The sequence below is a fragment of the Eleutherodactylus coqui genome, chromosome 7 (genome assembly GCF_035609145.1).
Source record: "Eleutherodactylus coqui strain aEleCoq1 chromosome 7, aEleCoq1.hap1, whole genome shotgun sequence".
Lineage (NCBI taxonomy): Eukaryota > Metazoa > Chordata > Amphibia > Anura > Eleutherodactylidae > Eleutherodactylus > Eleutherodactylus coqui.
The window spans coordinates 93,810,803-93,832,564 of record NC_089843.1 but is presented as its reverse complement, the minus strand read 5'-3'; the positions used below and the strand labels follow the sequence as shown (position 1 = coordinate 93,832,564).

At 45.3% G+C, this 21,762-nt stretch overlaps 1 protein-coding gene across 2 annotated transcripts in view; it reads right to left on the bottom strand.

Moving 5' to 3' along the window:
* Nucleotides 1-20,862, bottom strand: part of MICU3 (mitochondrial calcium uptake family member 3) — a 122,358-nt gene extending 101,496 nt beyond the window's left edge. The window contains exon 1 of one of the 2 annotated variants that reach the window (XM_066573378.1): nt 20,521-20,862. In XM_066573378.1, coding sequence (XP_066429475.1) covers nt 20,521-20,862 — 342 coding nt within the window. The remainder of the gene's footprint in view (nt 1-20,520) is intronic. The other variant, XM_066573379.1, reaches the window with a different exon arrangement.
* Nucleotides 20,863-21,762: the final 900 nt, after the last annotated feature.

The following is a 21,762-nucleotide window of genomic DNA, read 5'->3' as shown; positions in this document are numbered from 1 at the left end:
ACCAACAGTGTAAGTAGTGGAAACACTTTCTCCCCCCTCAAAAATTGAAATTAGCAATAAGGAAATAAACTGAATGGCCACTTTATTTGAGACACTGACCTTTTCACAATTGGAGTATTCCTGTATGGTAATTATACATGTGAACTCGGAGCACAGCTTAAAGCTATGTGAGTAGCTCTCCACTGAGCCAGTTTCAGGGTGAATCCACAATAGAATGGGAAAATCTAGTGATCGGAGTGACATCCAACAAGGCCTGGTTATTGGTGCTAGGCTGGGTGAGGGAGGGAGGGGGTAAGATTTCAAAAACTGTCAACCTTGTTGGGTTTTCCCGTACAATGGTGACCAGAGTATATGAAGAATGGTGTGATCGAGGAAAAACATGCAGTGAAAGAGCAATCTGTGGATGCTAACAATTCATCAATGAAAGGGGTCAGAGGAGAATGTCAAGAATTGTTCGGACAAATAGGCTGTGGGTGCTCAGTCAAGAAAATTGCAGCAGAACACAACGCTGGGGCGCCAACTAACACAAGTCATTGTTCCTTAGCCCAGATGTGCTATAACAACAGGCGATAAGTTCCAGTGCTATTGCTGCCTAATAAAAATCAGAGAGGCAAGACTCCAGTGAGCAAAATTTGGCGTAAGGACCATCAATCGATGACCCTTTCCTGTCAGTTGTTCGGGGCATGTCAGTAACTCCATCTAATTTGCGGCAACTACAAGAAGCTTCCTGTCCACATGGGCCGGTGTTCTTACAGAACAATTTCAACACCAAGTGAAGTCTACACAGATTTGCTGTTGTTCTCAAGGCCAAAAGAGGTCCAACTTGCTATTAGAGGTGTCGCTACAGTGGTCATTCACTGTAGGTTTATAATACTTTAAAATTGTGAAAACACAAAAGAGCATAAAATATCAGTTAGGGCTTTTTCACGCGAGCGTGTGCTGGTGCATACATAGGTGCGCACAAACACGGGTGAATGCAGGTCCATGCAGCATTGCTTTCAATGGGGCAGCAGCTGAAAATTCCCCGTAAATCATTCCTAGTTGAAGTAAAGAAATTTAAAAAATCTATACTTACCTCTCCGTCACTGCCGGGGCTAAGGCGCGTCTAGCCACTTGGGTCCCATAATGAAGTACTTTCAGCAGGCAGGGATTTAAAATCCTCACCTGCTGAAAGGGCTGCGTCTGATTGGATGAGCGCTCAGCCAATCACAGGCAACGCTCAGCCATTCATTGGCCGGGCTGACAAGACCGTATCTTAAAACGTTGTGTAAAAAACGCAGTGTTTTACTTGCATAGGGAATTGCGTATCCCTGCGTATTGTTGTGTTTTTGCTCGCATGTGTACAGTATATTTTATGCATGCTGTCCTGCACTGGTTTCTTTTTTTTTAACTTTCTTCACATGTCTCTTCGCAACACGTGTAACAAACACCAGACAAACGCAATGTAATTGCGTATGCACTGCATTCCGAACGCACTCATAAAAAATAAATAGGGCTGTATGCTTGTACTACGCGGCAAAATAGAACATGCTGCATTCTTTTTTTACGTGTGTAATATACACAAGAAACATGCGCAAGTGTGAGGGGATCAATGAAAATCATTGTGCTTTCACTGACGCCATTCACTGCGTATTATGTGCGTGTAATACGCAATACAGATATGTTCGTGTGAGCGCAACCTTAATATTTCCCATACACAAAGCAGAAACAACTGTGTCTACTGTCCAGTTATTAGAAAGAATAGCGCCATGGGAGAGCGGCGGGGGGTAATCATGCTGTTGATATTGGCGATATACAGATTCGTTACCGTGAAAGAAAGGAGCGACTGTCGCCACTTTGCTGGCGGCAAACAAGGCAGCAATTTGGCTATCTTCATTACCAGATTACACGCGCCAGGTCTGCTGGAAGCGTGGAGGGATTGGGTGCAGTAGTCTAATTGTAGGTGTCAACCGACTGTCCATGTGCCATCTATAGAACCCACAAGTAGCCCAACCAATACAGAATATAGTGGGATTATCCCAACACCAGGCTCACTTGTAGCTAATGTGACATTATCCGGACACAGATCAATGAGTGAGAAGAACAGGAGCGGAGGTGAGAAGTGAGACCCGCATACATATACCTACCGTAGTAGGTAGGATAGGTGTCCGACCTGACGGTCCAGCTGGGACAAGAATGCTTCTGTCACACATATAATGCTATAATGCGAGCCAGCTACTTCTGGGGTCCAACTAGATGGATGTGTATCACTAATTGGTACCTGATTTACAGGACACAAGATGCATTGATTAAATTTCCATAAGTAATGAAGTTACTACCAGAAGACACTGATCCCCAGACACTTCCACTGAATTGTGGCAGAACACTTGGAGATTAACCCCAACCAGCAGGGCTGCTCATTAAGCGCCTTCTACACCTAACGATGTATCGTTCGCACCAGCGAGTGAGATCAGAGTTCGCACGTTCAGCCTGCTTATTCAGGCAGATTAATCGTTCACTCCCTAAATCTTCCAGTCGTTCACATTCGCTGTACCAGTCAACAAGAACAATCGGTATTTAAAGCAAAGCGAATGAGTCAATGATGATCTTCATGCTTGCATAAATTGAACGATACTGGAAAAATTATTGTTTGCTGTGTTTATACTGAACGATAACATTGTGCAACAAATTGTTTACACAACTTCTTAGTGACGAAGCCTGTTTGCACCTTAGCGATGGAGCTAAATTTTGGAAATCTGACATGTATCAATTTAACATAGAATAACTCCGTAAAGGTTTTGCATATCCAAGTGATTCTGACATTGTTTTTTTGCCACATATTGAACTTCATTTATTCAACTTCATATTGCAATATCTCAAATATGTGCAAGCATACTATACAAATTTTTGCTAAGATATATATTTCCATCTGTCTACTTTATTCTGGATGCACATTTGAAAAACTTTTGTTTTTTTTAACCATTTAGGAGACGTACAAATTTAACATTGATATCAAGATTTTGAGTAACACTTTGCAAAGGCTCATAGGTGTCAGAATGATAGATACCCCTACAAATGACCGCATATTAAAAACTACACCCCTTAATGTTTTCACTGAGGAGGATCGTGAGTATTTTTACCCCACAGTTCTTTTTTTCAGGAATTAATGCAATTAATAAAATTTCATTTTTTGAAAATACGTCATTTTAAAGGCAGTTTTTTTCTATAGTGCACATGAAAATGAGGATTTACACCCTAAAATGGATACCCCTGTTTGTCCCGTGTTTAGAAACATACCCATTATGGCCCTAATATTATGTTTGTATGCACAACGGGGCCCAAAATGAAAGGAGCAGCCGGTGGCTTTCAGAACATAAATTTAGCTTGAAGGCATTTTAGGCCCCATAGGACACTTGTAGAGCCATGCTGCGTTCTGTTTTTTTGCGAGTGGATTACGTAATTCCAACCCACTAATGTGAGGGGAATTGTGTAATCCAGTACTTATCGCGTCTTATCGCGGATCAGACGCATGCGGAATCCGTAATTCCTATCTGGTCGCGTGAGACCGGCCTAAGGTAGATCGCTACCTTTTTATCACAAGGATAAACATGGCCACCGGTCACTGCTCCAGGCTCTCAGTGACCTTTGGCAGCCGGAAGGAAGGAGATTTTAAATTTCACGGGCCCTCCCCAGCTCCTGCGAATGTGTCTGGCCTCCGGTAAAAAGTTTTATCCTCTCTCATCGATCACATTGGTGAGGGGAGATGAAACTTAAACTTTTTTTCTTTACTTTTAGGTGATCGCCATTATCCATTGGATAATGGCGATCACGTGACAAGGAACAGCTCACCGCAGCCCCCCGTGACATCTTCAGGGTCTTGGCTACCTTTGGTAGCTAAGAGCATGGCGATTTTAAATTTCCTGGGCAATCCTTGACTTTTGCGCATGTTACCGCCATGTTGTTGACGGGCACGTACGCAGAAGTCGGGGTAAGGTCCGCGGATAAAGATCCCATTGTGGGACAAATCCGGAGACCTTAGTTATGTAATTTAATCTCCCCTCACGGATATGATCTGTAAGGGGAGATGAAACTTAAACTTTTTAAACTTTTTGTTTTAACTTTGTTTTAACTTTACATGATCACCGTTATCCGATAGATAATCGCTCGCACTCGCAACCATTCGCAATTTGTTTCTGTGATCACTCCTAGGACTTCCGCTGTGGAAATCCGCAAATGGAATCCGACCTATTCATGTGAGCCCAGCCTTATATTTTATGTTAGAGGAGTTAGGCCGTCAACAGCTGATTGGTGGGGGTCCACCAACCAGGAACACCACTGATCAGCTGATCTCAAGGCCATACAGAGCTGATTTGCTGTCAGAAAGCCACAGCTCTGTACATTCTGTAGTGGCCTGGGATGGTATTACAGGAACAGTTCCTATTCACTTAATGCAATGTCATTTCACAGCCTGACGATATGCGCTGTGATCTGATGCATTCCAATGCATCAGAGCACATTGGTGTATTTGTGAGACGTAAAAACGCCTGGCTGGCCAATATAGCTCCAGGTGTTTTTACATCGAGCCCAAAACATAGTTCTGGAAAACATAGTTCCGGCCTCACCAGGCCGTATGAACGAGCGCACAAACGTTTGATTTGTGCGCCCGTTCACCCGTTTTTTTGCCCCCAATGTAGCGTATATTGGCCGGCTGTAAAAACGGCCGGCCAATATTCGCTCGTGTGAAAGAAGTCTTAGGCCTTATGTCTACGGGGAAAATCAGATCCGCAGCGGATTTGTAACGCGGATTTGGGCTGCTGATGCACTGTAATTGTCTTTTATTTTTCATGCAGGAGATCAATTGAGCTATGTGCTCTATGAGCTCCCGCACGCGTGATCCACACTAAAATAGAGCATGTCCATTTTTTCATGCTCCAGAAATTTTTTAATTCACTTTTAAATACCATCCGCAGGTATTTATCTACCTGCGGGTGGTCAGTGCATTCCTATGGGGTGCGGATCCGCTTGCAGGTGATCCGCTGCGGATTTTAATTCTTCTGTTCCCCGTGAACATGAGGCCTTAGGGTGACTTTATGCAGGACTATTTTCTGAATACTGGCTTGAAATAGTGGCTACAGCATATGAACGACTGTTTGTATGCTTTTACACAGAGCGATCATAGAACGGTAGAGTTGGAAGGGACGTCTTTGGTCATCGCGTCCAACCCCCTGCTCAGTGCAGGATTTACTAAATCATCCCAGACAGATATCTGTCCAGCCTTTGTTTGAACACTTCCACTGAAGGAGAACTCATTACCTCCCATGGTAACCTGTTCCACTCATTGATCACCCTCACTGTCAGAAAGTTTTTTTCTAATATCTAATTTGTGTCTCCTCCCTTTCAGTCTCATCCCATTGCTTCTAGTCTTTCCTTGTACAAATGAGAATAGGGCTGATCCCTCTGCACTGTGACAGCCCTTCTGATATTTGTAGACAGCTATTAAGGCTCCTCTCAGACTCCTTTTTTGCAAGCTAAACATTCCCAGATCCTTTAACTGTTCTTCATAGGACATAATTTGCAGACCGCTCACCATCTTGGTAACTCTTCTCTGAACTTGCTCCAGTTTGTCTATGTCTTTTTTAAAGTTGGGTGCCCAGAGCTGGACACAGTATTCCATATGAGGTCTGACCAAGGAAGAGTAGAGGGAGATAATGACCTTACATGATCTAGACTCTATGCTTCTCTTAATACACTCTATTTCTACTTGATAAATACCATTCTGTTAGTCGCTGCCCACTGTTCAAGCTTTTCTAGATCTTTTTGAATACCCTCTCTCTCTTTTCCCTAGTGTTAGCTATCCCTCCTAGCTTTGGGTCGTTGGCAAATTTGATCGGTTTCTCATCAATTCCCTCCTCCAGATCATTTATAAAAATGTTGAATAACACTGGGCCTAGGACAGAGCCTTGTGGTACCCCACTTGATACATTCTTCCACTTGGATGTGCAGCCATTTATGACCACTCTTTGAGTACGATCACTCAGCCAGTTGTGAATCCACCTAACAGTTGCCTTGTCAATCCCATATTTGGTCATTTTTTCAATAAGTATGGTATGAGAAAGTTGACAAATGCTTTACTAAGGTCAAGATAAACTATATTCACCGCATTTTCCTGATCAATTCAATTAGCGATTCTGTCATAGAAGGAAATTAGATTCGTCTGACTTGACTTGTTTGTTACAAACCAATGCTGGCTCTGGTTAATTACTCCATTTTCATCCAAGTACTTGCATACATGCTGTTTAATAATTTGTTCAAAGATCTTTCCCGGTATAGAAGTCAGGCTCACAGGCCTGTAGTTTCCTGTATCCACCTTCCTCCCTTTTTTGACGTTAGTGACAACATTTGCTCTTTTCCAATCTTGTGGGACTTCTCCTGTTCTCTAGGAATTTTCAAAGATTATGGCGAGATCGTTGTTCACTTGTTCAGTTACACACTTGCCGTATAAATTGTTGGAAGCATTTGCACAGGCCGAACTTTCCTTCCTCAACAAGTTAAGGAGCATGCGGTTATTTAGCGGGCATGTATCTGAACGCACGCAAATACGTGAAAGCCATCTTCGAGTGAACACTGACTGGACCGAAACCATCCAGAGACCGTAGCAGCGAGTGTTCTATTGAAGACCAACAGGCACTATTCAGTAGAGGCATTTATGGTTTTTCGCAAAAAACCAATGATTAAGTGAAAGTGCAAAATGTTCAAAAATAAAAGCAAGAGCCAATCAGTGTTACGTGGAAGGAGCACGCGGAACAAGCGAATACCTCCCTGCAAAGTCGTTGGCTAGTGGTTGAAAGCCAATGATTACCTGTTTACATTAGACAATAATTAATCAACCAATGACTATTTTTAGGTGAACTAAAACAAAGCGATTAGCAATTAACGAGAGAATTCTCACTCATCTCCCAGTCGGTGGTTGTGATTACCCAGAACTGTTGCTTACATTAGCTGTAGCGAGCACTATTTGGAGGAGTCCAATAAAAACATCGCAGTATGCCGTGTCAGCTGTGTACGAAATCTAACAGAATAAACCTCTGTGAGCCAGAATACAGCGGCGCATACAATTGTTAACTACGCTAATGATATACATAAAGTTACTAATAAGTCACTATTGAATAAACTTGGCAGAAGTGTAAACTTCAGCTGCCCATGTCGGAAATATAAGAATTATTTATAGTGTGCCACATGATCTTACCAGGGATTCTACTTTGAGTTCCCTTTCAGGTGCAAAATTTCCTGCGGACTATCTTGTTACACAGACTCTGGTAACGCGGCTCCGTGACCTCCGGGTACGGCAAATCTTAAAGTCAACTAATAAATAATAAGGTCTGTTTGTAAAGCAACAGGACTATCCCAGATGTCATTGTACTGCTGGAACTGAACGCTTCCTGTACATTACAGATAAAGCTGGCGGACCTGATTGTGTAACCTTCCTGCAGTAACAGAGGCTACATGATGACTGCCAGCCGAGAGGGCAGCTGCTACCCGCCTCCCATATCACAGTGTCAGCAGCAGGCATGGCCAAGAACACATACACTGCAAGGATGGGGACTGTCATCCAGTTGTTAGGATGATGTAATGAACTGTGGTTTTTATGGGAATACAAAAGATTTCTCTACGATATCAGTCTCCGGTTGGGTAAAAAAAAGCAAGCAAAAAACAAAGTCAGCACTCCCGACAAAAAAAATGAAAGCGCACGTAAGCCATGGCTGCGACAATTACAGTAACAACTCGTGCTTCAGCACTCATGCACATTTAAGGGTGGTTTCACATCTGCAGCAGGGATTCTGCCTTCCTGATTCATTCGGGGAGCAGGAAAGGGGAATCTCCACTGCCAAACAGTTCTGTCTCTGGCCATATTCCGCCGCGATATCCTATTATCGTGGCCGCAATGTTTTGACGTGGCTAAAGAGCGGCATCGGAATTCATGCATTGGAATCCAATGCTTCAGATGGTCGCAAGTTTTAGCAGAATAGCCGCGATAAAACGCTTGTGTGAATTTAGCCTAAGGGCTCTTTCACACGAGCGTATATTGGCCGGCCGTTTTCACGGCCGGCCAATATATGATACGACCTGATGCATTGAATTCCAATGCATCAGATCAAATGGCCGTATTACCACGGTGTAAAAGCGCCCGGCCGTGACAATATAGCACCGGGCGCTTTCATGTCGGACTGAAAAGATAGTCCTTGAACTGTCTTTCCGGCCAGAATACGTCGGCCGCGGCATGGGCTCCTATGGGAAACAATGACAGCAGCCGGAGAAGACAGGTGGGAGGTAGTTTAGAAGCAGGACTCCTAAACTCCCTCTCTCTTCTCTCCTCCTTTCTGGCTGTTTGCAATAGGAGCTAAGCTCCGCCCCTCCAATTGCTGTCTGTGGACAGGGGGCGGGTGCTTAGCTCCGCCTCCACCCCACCCACTCCCATTGCAAACCACCGGGGGAAAGAAGAGAGGAGGTGAGCCGGCGAGGGGAGGGGAGGCAACGGCATTGCGGCCTCGGCGTATATATATAGGGAGTCGTGCCGTCTGAACGGGCGCACGTAAAAACACCTACGGCCATGTAAAAGAGGATGTGATCCTGATAGTCAGAATATTTTTTTGTAGAATAATTAATAGGGTGCTGCCAGTCCAACTACCATCACTATAGTTAACAGGGCACAGAAATGCTTAATTATGAAAAGGAGAAAATGATGGTCCGTTGGCGCAATTCTTGTAATGTAAAGTGCATAAAAGCAAAGCAATTAACCCAATTTCTTCTTTATTAATTAATTGATAGTCAACACAAATAACACGTTTCAGAGATGCAGCCCCTTCTTCAGAAATGGCCAGAAAGAATACAGGGATGTTACTGGATATTCTTGCCCTGTACTGCCGGGAAAGAAGAAATGGCGGGCCATTTCTGAAGAAGGGGCTGCATTATTTGTGCTGGCTATCAGTTAATTAATAAAGGAGAAATAAGGTTAATTCCTTCGGTTTCATGCGCTTAACATTACAAGGGTTGTGCCCATGGTCCATCATTTTTTCCTTTTTACAATTAAAAATCATTGTTGGCTCGTTCACTGGTGTTGCACGAGTCAACGATGAATCTGCCTGTCTGAATAGGTGGCGCGACTGCAAATGAGCAGGTGATGACGTCACCAGCTTGTCCGCTTGTGCAAACACAAATTGTGCAGTAGAAAAGGAGCAATAGGCATATGGTAGGCCTCCCTAAAAAGATGTGTTTTTAGGGCACTCTTAATGCTGTGGGTGTTGGGAATTAATCTGATTGTCTGTCTGGGGAAGTGCGTTCCAGAGAACTGGCGCAGCTAAGGAAAAATCTTGGAGACGGAATTGGGAGGTTTGGATTAGAGAGGAGGAATTGAACCACAAAGTCTCTCTAACTGCTGTGGGATCACTGCTATGGCTGAAGTAAGGAAAGTGTAGTAGAAGTGGCCTTCTTTTGCTACAATACACGCATGGAGCCATTCGACACTGCAGTCCGTGGCTAACACTATTATTGCGGGACCGTGTTAGTGAATGGCGAAGCGCAGATTCAGTGCTGATGCAATGCAAATTACTAGAAAGAGCAATGCAAATGTCAGCATTAATGTGAGGGTTGAAATTTGGTGCGATCGTCTCATTGGACTGTGTTCATTCCAGGGACTCTCAACGCGAATCGGTACCTGATTCTCCTGCAGATGACAGTGGATGACATCTTGCATGATCTGCCCACCTCCACCTGCAGTACACTTCCCTTGTACTTTGCAAATGGGTTTTACTCTCTATCTCTTACAGGCGCCACAACACAAAATTGAAATCCATGTTCCAGGGCCCCCAGGAGTCAGTGCCCCATACCTTCGTATAACACATCTATGCTTTACAACTTGAGTACACTACTGTTATTTCACTATAGGACACCAGTACTGAGATATAGTGCCAGATCCGTCTTTTTGACTACACCCGGTCTGAGGGTTGTGCCTCTTGATTTCAATGAAACAGTAATGCATGTCCGTCATGTAGTCCTATTGAAGTCAATGGCAAATTCTCAGACTCAGAAAATAAAGAGGTTAATATTGAGGGTCCTGGCTCACAGGCCGCTACTGACAACAGCCATGGGCCTTGCTAGGTCAGAACCAGAAGACCCTCGAATGGTGCCAAGTGACAAAATTACATCCCTGGCATATATCCTATACAAGAGTTCTTGTAGCTGTGCACATGATGGTTGACGCGTACACAGTGCCAGGGGCCACATGTGGTCCGCAGTCACTGGATGAAGATTATATGGAGATAATAATGCAGAATTTATATAATACAGTGTCTTTCTTTTGAAAAGTTGATCCACTACATAGAAAACTGTTCTTCAAGAAGACAATACGAGGAGACGCGTTGGCACATCTAGAGCCAACATTACACAATGTCCCACTGTTCAGTATCACAACAGGATGTTGAGCCACTGCTCCAAACTGTATATTGCAGTCTAACCACATATGACAGATTGGGGTATACAGAGTTACAGGGAGTCTGCCAGCTCCTATGGGCACCATAAACTAATTTTATGGGCTCATAGGGACTGAAGTGATGAATTCGAGGATGTGACACTCATATTTACCTTCCAGATTTTGAAAATTTCACCCACAAGCTGCGGAAATAATCCGCACAAAACCTGTGCAGAAATTGACACGCAGTATGCAATTCAATATCGTGGCATGTCAATTTTATCGCCATTCCTGCTGAGAGGAAACATGCGACATCACGGGGGCTGCGCCAGCGCTGAGCCTTGCAGACCCTGACTGCCTACCTGTGTGATCATCACCCCCCATGGTACTTCCACTGTTGCAGAACGTCAGTACAAAGGTATAGTAATACAAAGCATCAGTCATAGTGGGTTTCCTATCTCAAACACAGTAGGTCTTTGCAGGGAGAGGGGCAGCGGGTAGGGGAGAAACCACCATCCACTACAAGGGCACCTCAGGGGGCATCACACAGACAAGAGAAAGTGTCCACAGGGTTAGCCTGTACTGACCTGTCTAGTGAAAATATCTATCACATAAAAAATAATAAAACAATAAAAAATATACATAATTGTTATCTCCATAACCCTAATGATCCATCCTATAACATCAACGTGTTAGGACTTGGTCACACAAGCGTTACACCACCGATAGAGACTTCAATGGGGTTTTTTTTTAATGGAAAAGTTTCCGTTTGTTTCCGTTCCGCTTGAATTCCGTCTTTTAAACAAAATAATTAATGCAGTCTGCCGCACTATTTATTCTGTTGAAAAAATGTGAACTAAACTGAACAGAAGCATATGGAAACCGTTTTTTGTAAACTCACGGCAATTCCGCTTAATTTGGTTTCTCTGCTCCAAAAATGGAATTTTTAACGGGGGGTGAAATGCTGAAGAGCCCACAAGAGGCAGCATTGGTAAGGCTCTAATCACATCTGCATCAGAAGCATCCGGCACAGATCTATCCAGAAATCCCAATGTCAGAGGGCAGGATGGAAGCCAAACAAGCCTTGTCAATGGGGTCCGCCTGGTGACGGTCGGTTCTGTTACAGGATGGACCCATTCACTGCAGAGATGACATTTTCCTGCTCCCAGGATGAAGCCGGAAAGTGGAAACTCTGAACACAGATGGCGGACAACAAAACAGTTGGAGCTGATCATGCTTGCTGGATGGTTAGATGATCCTTTCTACTGGTGGTCTGTCGAGGGCATCCTGAGCCTGATCACCTTGTGTGCCCTCATGCATCCACTGGTCCCAACACCTCCCAACAGTCTGGTCAGAACGATCCGATGGGGGACAATTTGTCCATACGACCATCCAGCTTCTTGCACTCCAATAATACGCCCCCTCTCAAACTCTGGTAACGGGGTGAAATCTCATCTATTGCATCGTAGAGGTGTTAAGTGGTTCATGAACTCTACACAAGTAGAGAAGGGAGTCAGCTACACACAAGGAGCCTCTGAGAGCCTTTTATAGGCCATGGAGGGAACCACTTTTAAAGTCTCAGGTGACAAGTCCGTTCATCTAATCACACCACAACTCTAATAATTTGCATATCTGCCTGAGATGTTACTGCATTACGAGTTTTGTAGCAAAAAGACCATTTTTTATAGGTGCTTGATTTTTTTGGATAAAGAGTGTATATTAATAATATAGGACCCATATCTATATCAATCTGTATGTATTAGCTGATGGGAGTCTCCAGAAAGGGCTCCTGTAAATTACAGGCTGTAACCCTTATTCTGCTGGAAATGTGTCCTGCTCCTCACACTAAGGTGAAGTGCTGAGGACAATTAGGAGTTTAAGGGTTAATCAATGTAAACCTTCCACTGAGCCCTGGAACAGGTATAGCACATATAGAAGAAGGGGGCACATTGCATATTGAGTCCACTGAGGGATTTCCAACAGATGACCACTAAGGCCAGGCTCACACGGGCAGATTTGTATTAAGGATTGCGCGACCGCTGTCTGCGCGGACGATCCGCCATAAAATGCGGGCATTGAAAGGCATGCATTTTCGATGTATCGTTTAGACTCGTGGATACGAATTGCATATTTTGCAAGCAGACGAAAAATCGCAACATGCTCTATTTTGCCACAGAACTGATGTTTAAGGAGGCCGTCCGACCAGCAGAGTGCAAAAACGGTGGGCTCCAGTGCCACAATAAATATATTGATTACAGGCATTACAGTGAATAGTAAATGGGTATAGTAAATGGGCTCCTGTGGTATACATGGGGTTAAATTTTGTTGTCCCATGCCTCACGACTCTTCCCTCGCTCCCACTGTTTTACACTTGCTTTACACATGCTATCACTTCTCCTCCTTCACCCCCATCCTTAGCTAGCCAAATTGGTATGGTCCTCTGGCTGGCCAATAGTAATGGTATAGAGGGGTCTGTAATGCCTGTGGCCCTTCACAATTTTGTTATATGCTCAGACTGGTGCCATGTTTCCCCTTGTCCTCCGTAATCTTGGGTCCTGGAGAAGTGACCCCATGCTGTCCAGTGGAAGCATGTCAGAGGAGCTGCTGGCTGCTATGCACACTTGAGCTACAGTGGAAGAAGAGGGCTAGCTGAGCTGCTTTCTCCTCCTATGCTGAGTGCTCTAGTGGATGTAGGTGGTTGGCGGTCTGCTTGGTGCACCTGCCCACCGCAGTGGCTCAGTCCGTACCAGACAGTGACTAAAGCAAGATCTTCTCCCAGCTGCCGGGCATCCTCTGCTACTGTAACCTCAGTCAGGTTTCAGACTGTGGCACCCATGGCTCCTACCTCTTTTTTGGCCCTACTACCAGTGCCATTATCTGCTAAGTACAGGGCTGGTGTAGTTATAGGAGAAGCTATGGATGCTCAGGTGAGCAGTCCTGGCTCCCAAGAGGAGCCTCCGCCCAATTCAGCTATGTATCAAACTGTAATGGTGGATCCTCTTGTAGTTCCCACTTCTAAGGCCACCTCTGCTAGTACTCGGAGCCAAGTAGCTTGTAGTGTGCTGGTGCCTTCGGCCTTAGGCCCTGCCCCTACCTTTACCCCCTTACCCACGTGATGTTTGTGAGAGCGCACGCTTCCCTCCCTCTGTGTTGCCCCATTTGAAGTGGTACAGCAGGCACCACTCATCTGGTTGGTGCGAAAAGTGTACAAGTCATTCATCATAGTCCACTTCCTCATCTTCTGGTGCCCCATAGCATCATAGCAAGAGGCCGGAGCCTAGCGTCACTTCCAGGGTCGGGAGCCTAGTGTCTTCCCATGCACAAGGTGGTGGTGTGATCCAGTTGCTCTAACTCCAATGCCTGTGGTTTCTGGTCAGCGTTCCTTTTCAAGGAAAAGGTGTGCAGGGAATGCTGTGGGTTTGGTCCGGCTCTTAGGGCACTTTTGCAGCAGTTTTTCACCCCTTCTTCAGCGTCCCCATCTGTGCAGGGTAGTGGGAAGCCTACACCAGTTTCAGTAGGGATACATAAGGATACCATGCTTTGTGGGGTTAGCCTCGTGGGTTCTCATCTAGATGACAATACATGGCAAAACATTTGGTACAACTAGTATACCAATATTTGGTGCCTAATCTTTATGGATCAACGCATGGTTAATAAGGAGCACAAACTGGCTCACCATCCCTACGATAGGAAACCCAAGGTGGCTAAAACCATGAATAATTGGTTACAAACCTATGCTGTTTTTAGGGGTGTCATGAGCCATGTGCCAGCTGATCTATAGGTTTTGCTTAGTTTGCAAGTTGACTTTGAACTTTGTGTGCAGGGTGATGCCCATGGGCAGGGTTTTTTCTCGTCGCGTTTGACAAGGGGTGTGAAATGCCCTGAACATCGGATCAGGATCTCTTTGCCTGTTGTGTTTGGATTTGGAGTGTGGAAGGATTTCCTTTCATTGTAAAATTGGCCACACGTATTGCCAGGACACTGAGGTGCTAACCAGGAACTGGCATGGTCTACTGACTCTACTGGCTCGGTTAGATATGGGGCCATACTGGGAAACAGTTGGTGTGCTGGAGCTTGGCCTGTAGGTGTGGCAGCATGTTTGGGTAAAAATTTGACCCCCTTGGAGTTTTTTCCAATTGTTCTGGAATTAGAAATTTGGGGTTCTGACCTTACCAATAAGAGTCTGTTTTTGGGTGGACAACTTGAGTGTCGTCCACTGCATTAACGGGTTGTCATCATCTTATCTCCCAGTTCTCAGCCTGTTATGCCATCTACTAATTGGAACGCCCCTGTACTGGTTCTCTGGTGGAATTTCTGCACTCGGCCCAGGTGTATTATAGGGTTTTTTTATCCTCTTTGGTATCATATGACTTGGAGGGTCTGTAATAAACAGTGACCGGCTGTGGAAGACCCACATGAACCTACAAATGACATACAACGTGCTGCCTTCTTCCTGTCACTGCAGAAGGCCCCGTGTATAATGTGCCCCCTCCTGCTATATGTACTACTAGGACTTCCTCCGCTTGGAATTTGCATTTTTTTAAATCAAATCTGTGTTTTGCTGTATATTGAAACATTAAAAAAATGAAATAGTGAAAGGAATGTAACTGCAATGTCAGCACAAGTCTGTACTCTACGTTTTTGGTGTTGTTGCTAGGATACGTATGTGATTGGTTGCTATGGGCAACACAGATTTTCTTTAAAATCTCAATCCAAGCTAATGTGTCTTTTGTTCAAGTTGTAAGGCAAAATCTGTCTGTATCGTAGTGCCCAGCTTTCATTTCTTATACTGCTGAGGTAAAATGAAAGCTGTGCTGTGATTGGTTGCTATTCCTAACACTGCTGAGGTAAAATGAAAGCTGCGCTGTGATTGGTTGCTATTCCTTACACTGCTGAGGTAAAATGAAAGCTGCGCTGTGATTGGTTGCTATGGGCAACACACATTTTCTTTACACTCTCAATCCAAGTTAATGTATTTTTAGTTCAGGTTTCACTTCCGGGCAACGCCAGGTATCCCAGCTAGCTTAATAATCACATATGTGTGGCAACGAAGTCTGCCCTCACGTGTCTGCTCATTTGGGGAGGCCTAGCTTATGATGTTCATCCCCTACCGCTCCGCCACACTTAATAATCCCATACGTGCGGCAATAATGTCTGCCCTCACATGTCTGCCCGTTTGTGTAGGCATAGCTTATGATGTGCACCATCTTCCCCTCCGCCTCTCTGCATGGTGCAGAGCCACAACAATAAATCTGTCTTGTCCCGCTGCCTAGTAAACCCTATACATTTTCGAGATAAAACATAGCCTATGTCCTTCCTCAGGATGCAAGCTATCTCCCTGCCAAATTTCATCAAAATCGCCTCAGCGGTTCAGCCGTGAAAAGGTAACAGACAGACAGAGTTACTTTCACATTTATAATATTAGTATGGATACCTGCTCCAGGTATATAATATACTCCTCCGCTCCCGCTATATGTGCTATACCTGCTCCAGCGCTCAGTGTATGATATACTCCCCCGCTCCCACTATATGTGCTATACCTGCTCCAGCGCTCAGTGTATGATATACTCCCCCTCCCCTGCTCCATGTGCTAGACCTCCTCCAGGGCTCAGTGTATAATATACTCCCTCGCTCCCACTATATGTGCTATACCTGCTCCAGGGCTCAGTGTATAATATACTCCCCCGCTTCATGTGCTAGACCTCCTCCAGGGCTCAGTGTATAATATACTCTCCCGTTCCCGCTATATGTGCTAAACTTGCTCCAGGGCTCAGTGTATAATATACTCCCTAGCTCCCGCTATATGTGCTATACCTGCTCCAGGGCTCAGTGTATAATATACTCCCCCGCTCCCGCTATATGTGCTATACTTGCTCCAGGGCTCGCTCAGTGTATAATATACTCCCCAGCTCCCGCTATATGTGCTATACCTGCTCAAGGGCCAGTGTATAATATACTTCCCCGCTTTCGCTAAATGTGCTATACCTGCTCCAGGGCTCAGCATATAATATACTCCCCCGCTCCCGCTATATGTGCTATACTTGCTCCAGGGTTTAGCATATAATATACTCCCCCGCTCCATGTGCTATACCAGCTCCAGGGCCCAGTGTATAATATACTCCCCCGCTCCTGCTATATCTGCTATACTTTTCCAGGGCTCAGTGTATAATATACTCCCCTGCTATAGGTGCTACATCTGCTCCAAGGCCTAGTGTATAATATACTCCCCCACTCCCCCTTTATGTGCTATACCTGCTCCAGGGCTCAGTGTAGAATACATACTCCTCCGCTCCCATTATATGTGCTATACCTGCTCCAGGGTTTAGCGTATAATATACTCCCCCGCTCCATGTGCTATACCAGCTCCAGGGCTCAGCGTATAATATACTCCTGCTATATGTGCTATACCTGCTCCAGGGCTCAGTGTATAATATGCTCACTCCTACTATATGTGCTATACCTGCTCCAGGGCCCAGAGAATAAAATACTCCTGCGCTATATGTGCTATGCCTGCTCCAGGTTAAGTTAAGGTGACCAGGCGTCCCGATTTAGGCCGGACAGTCCCGCTTTGGGACTCCCTCCTGCTTTCCCCAGGGTCCCAAGCGGGACAGCCATTTGTCCTGCTTTCGGGACGCGAGGTCACCATTAAAGTGATTACCAGCCAGGGTGCCACAGCTCCCCGGCTGGTAATCACTCTGCAGCGCACTGACAGCAGTGTGTGCAACTGACATCTTCCTCCTCTCCTTTCTGGTTCCAAAGGAGGAGAGGAGAAAGGAGGAGGCACTGCTGCGGGAGCACGCACTTCCACCCTCAGCAGCACTGAGAAGAGGAGCAGCGGCGCTCTGAAGACCAGGAGGACGTAAGTATATGGGTTTCAGGGGGGCGCTATTACTACTGGGGCTACTGTGGGGATCACTGTTACTACTAGGGTCGATATATTAGGTCGACACTATTAGCAATAGTGACGACCAAATTAGTGTTGGCACTATTAGCAATAGTGTCCCCTATATCAGCCCCAGTAGTAGGGGTCACTATTACTGCTGGAATTAATATAGGCTCACTATTACTACTAAGGCCACTGTGGTGGTCACTATTACTACTGGGGCTAATATAGGGATCACTGTTACTACTGGGGCTGATATAGGGGACACTATTACTACTGAGGGCACTGTTAGGGGTCAATATTACTATTTGGGTCACTGTGGAGAACACTATTGATACCGAGGCCACTCTGGGGGTCACTATTAGTAATGAGGCCACTGTGGGGGCCACTATTACTACTGGGGCTAATATAGGAATCACTGTTACTACTGGGGCTGATATAGGGGACACTATCACTACTGAGGGCACTGTTGGGGGGTCAATATTACTACTTGGGTCACTGTGGGGAACACTATTGCTACTGAGGCCACTCTGGGGGTCACTATTGGTAATGAGGCCACTGTTGGGGCCACTATTACTACTGAGGCTAATATAGTGGTCACTATTACTGCTAGAACTAATATAGGCTCACTATTACTACTGGGGCCACTGTGGGGGTCACTATTACTACTGGGGCTAATATAGGGATCACTGTTACTACTGAGGCTGATATAGGGGACACTATTACTACTGAGGGCACTGTTGTGGGTCAATATTACTACTTGGGTTACTGTGGAGAACACTATTGCTACTGAGGCCACTCTGGGGGTCACTATTAGTAATGAGGCCACTGTGGAGGTCACTATTACTACTAGGGGTTAATATAGGGTCACTATTACTGCTGGAACTAATATAGGCTCACTATTACTACTAAGGCCACTGTCGGGGTCACTATTACTACTGGGGCTAATATAGGGATCACTGTTACTACTGGGGCTGATATAGGGGACACTATTACTACTGAGGGCACTGTTGGGGGTTAATATTACTACTTGGGTCACTGTGGGGAACACTATTGCTACTGAGGCCACTGTGGGGGCCACTATTACTACTGGGGCTAATATAGGGATCACTGTTACTACTGGGGCTGATATAGGGGACACTATTACTACTGAGGGCACTGTTGGGGGTCAATATTACTACTTGGGTCACTGTGGGGAACACTATTGCTACTGAGGCCACTGTGGGGGTTACTATTAGTAATGAGACCACTGTGGGGGCCACTATTACTACTGGGGCTAATATAGGGATCACTGTTACTACTGGGGCTGATATAGGGGACACTATTACTACTGAGGGCACTGTTGGGGGTCAATATTACTACTTGGGTCACTGTGGGGAACACTATTGCTACTGAGGCCACACTGGGGGTCACTATTACTACTGGGGCTACTATAGGGGTCAATATTACTACTGAGGCCACTGTGGGGGTTACTATTACTACTGGGCCACTGTGGGGAACACTACTCCTACTGAGGCAACTGTCGGGGTCACTATTACTACTGAGGCCACTGTGGGGAACACTATTACTACTGGGGCTGATATAGGGGGCACTATTACTACTGAGGCCAATTTAGGAAACACTATTACTACTGAGGCCACTGTGGGGGTCACTATTACAACTGGGGCTAATATAGAGGTTCACTATTACTACTGAGGTAACTGTAGGGGTCACTATTAGGGGACACTATTAGCAGTCACTGTAGGGGACACTAATACTACTGAGGTCACTGTAGGGATTACTATTAGGGGACACTATTAGCAGTCACTGTAGGGGACACTATTACTACTGAGGTCACTGTGAAGATTACTATTAGGGGACACTATTAGCGGTCACTGTAGGGGACTCTATTACTACTGAGGTCACTGTGGGGGATTTGTATTGCGGATTTCGTCTGCGGGAAATCCACAATACACATCCACCAGTGTGAGCCTATTACTACTAGGATCAATATAGGGGACACTATTACTGCTGAAGCCACTGTGGGGGGTCACTTTTACTATTAGGGCCATTATAAGGGACACTATTGCTACTGAGGTCAGTATTACTACTGGGGCCACTGTGGGGGTCACTATTACTATGGGGCTAATATATGGATCACTATTACTACTGGGGCCACTAATATACAGGGTCACTATTACTACTGAGGTCACTATTGAGGTCACTGTTACTTCTGGGGTCGATATAGGAGACACTATTACTTCTGGGGATACTGTGAGGTTCACTATTACTACTGGGCTGATATAGGGGTAACTATTACTACTGAAGCCACTCTGCACATGGCTGACTAAGGGTATGTTTACACGTGGCGGAAATGCCGTGGAAAATTCCGCAGCATTTCCGCATCCAAAAAAAGTCAATTAGTGCGTTTTCTGACTGGAAATCAGCGGCATATCCACAGCTGATTTCACACTATGCGGCGCTCCCCTCACCTCCTTAGTAGGCTTCCCACGGTCAGCGCTCCGCGGCTTCCTGTTCCCAGCGGCCTGGCCGTGTGCAGTGCCACTGGTCAGGTGAGGCCACTGGGAACCGGAAACTGGGGAGCGCTGCTTGCGGGAAGCCTACAGAGGATTTTGACTATTTTTTGGATGCAGAAATCCTGCGGAATTTGCTCCCTGTCTTTTTTGAAACAGCCCTGTACTTTTTAGAAGGACGGAGGTAAAGTCATATGTCGTGATAAGCCCCGCCCACTGACCACACCCCTTTGCCCCACTTTGACCTGGGAAAATCTGGTCACCATAGCTCAGTGGAAGGTTTACATTGATTAACCCTTACCATCCTCAGTGCTTTCCCTGTGAGGAGCAGCAGTGGGAGGGTTACAGCAGGCACCTCTCTGCTGCCCCTCATCCCTCCCCAGGAGGAGCCGTCAGTAGCAGTGGGAGGGTTACAGCAGGCACCTCTCTGCTGCCCCCATCCTTCCCCAGGAGGAGCTGTCAGTATAAAGCAGTGGGAGGATTACAGCAGGCACCTCTCTGCTGCCCCCATCCCTCCCCAGGAGGAGCCGTCAGTAGCAGTGGGAGGGTTACAGCAGGCACCTCTCTGCTGCCCCTCATCCCTCCCCAGGAGGAGCCGTCAGTATAAAGCAGTGTCGGGGAGGCAGGTGATTAGCAGATGGCGCCTCCCCGTCATGTACAGCCCGCAGCCCTCCTCTTACCGTCTCCTTGGCAGCGAGGACAGGCAGCAGGATGCCGGCTCCTCGCCGACCTGGTCCATCTCCCCCGGACTTCAGCCCTATGTCGCGATAGAGTCGCTCTCCCCAGTTCTGAACGCGGCCATCACAATATACGGCATAACAAGCCACGGCCAGCCCTGTTCCCGACAGCAGCAGCAGTAGGGGGGAGCGGGCGGAGGAGGTCGGGCTCTGCAGGGAGATCAGCCGTGTGTGTGCTGGGGGGCATAGCTGGTGGTGCTGCTGGGCACGGAGGGCACCGAGGAGCCTGCGAATAGCAGCCATCTGCGGGAGTGACAGCGGGGGAGGGGGGAGAGGAGGAAACATCGCGAGAGGAGCTGTCACTGTGTGATGCTGAACGTATCCCTCATACTATATATAGTTCTACAGCACCTCTATATTATACTGTGTGTATCCCTACAATACTGTATATAGTTATATATCCTCTAGATGTATTATACTGTTAGCCCTCCACCACTACATACAGTTATATCATCTAGATATACTGTTATCCCTCTGCTACTACATACAGTTATATAGTTATACATCATCTGTATGTATACATATATAACCCTACAATACTGTATATAGTTATATATCATCTCTATATACTATACCGCCCATATCCCTCCAATACTGTTTGTGTGTAATATATATATATATATATATATATATATATATATATATATATATATATATACACACACACACACACATATATATATATATATATATATGCCTCATCTATCATACGCAGATATATGGTTATACATCATCTGTATATTTGGCTGTCTATAACTATATAACGTATAGGAGGGAAGTGGATGTTAATATACACACACATATATATATATATATATATATATATTCCAATTTTTTCCTCCTGAAATAGGTAAAATGGTGTGTGTATATATATATATATATATATATATATATATATATATATATCCCTCCAATGCTATATAAAGTTATACATCAAGTGTATATAATACGTAACATAGAAAAAGACTTGTGTCCATTCAGTTCAGCCTATTTTCCAAAAACCCTAATGACGAAGACAATTTTTCTCATTTTAGGGGAAAAAATGTATATGTGTGTGTGTATTACTATCCACATCCCTCCTATATGATATACAGTTATTGATAATAGTATATATGTATATTATACTATCCACATCCCTCCTATATGATATACAGTTATTGATAATAATATATATGTATATTATAC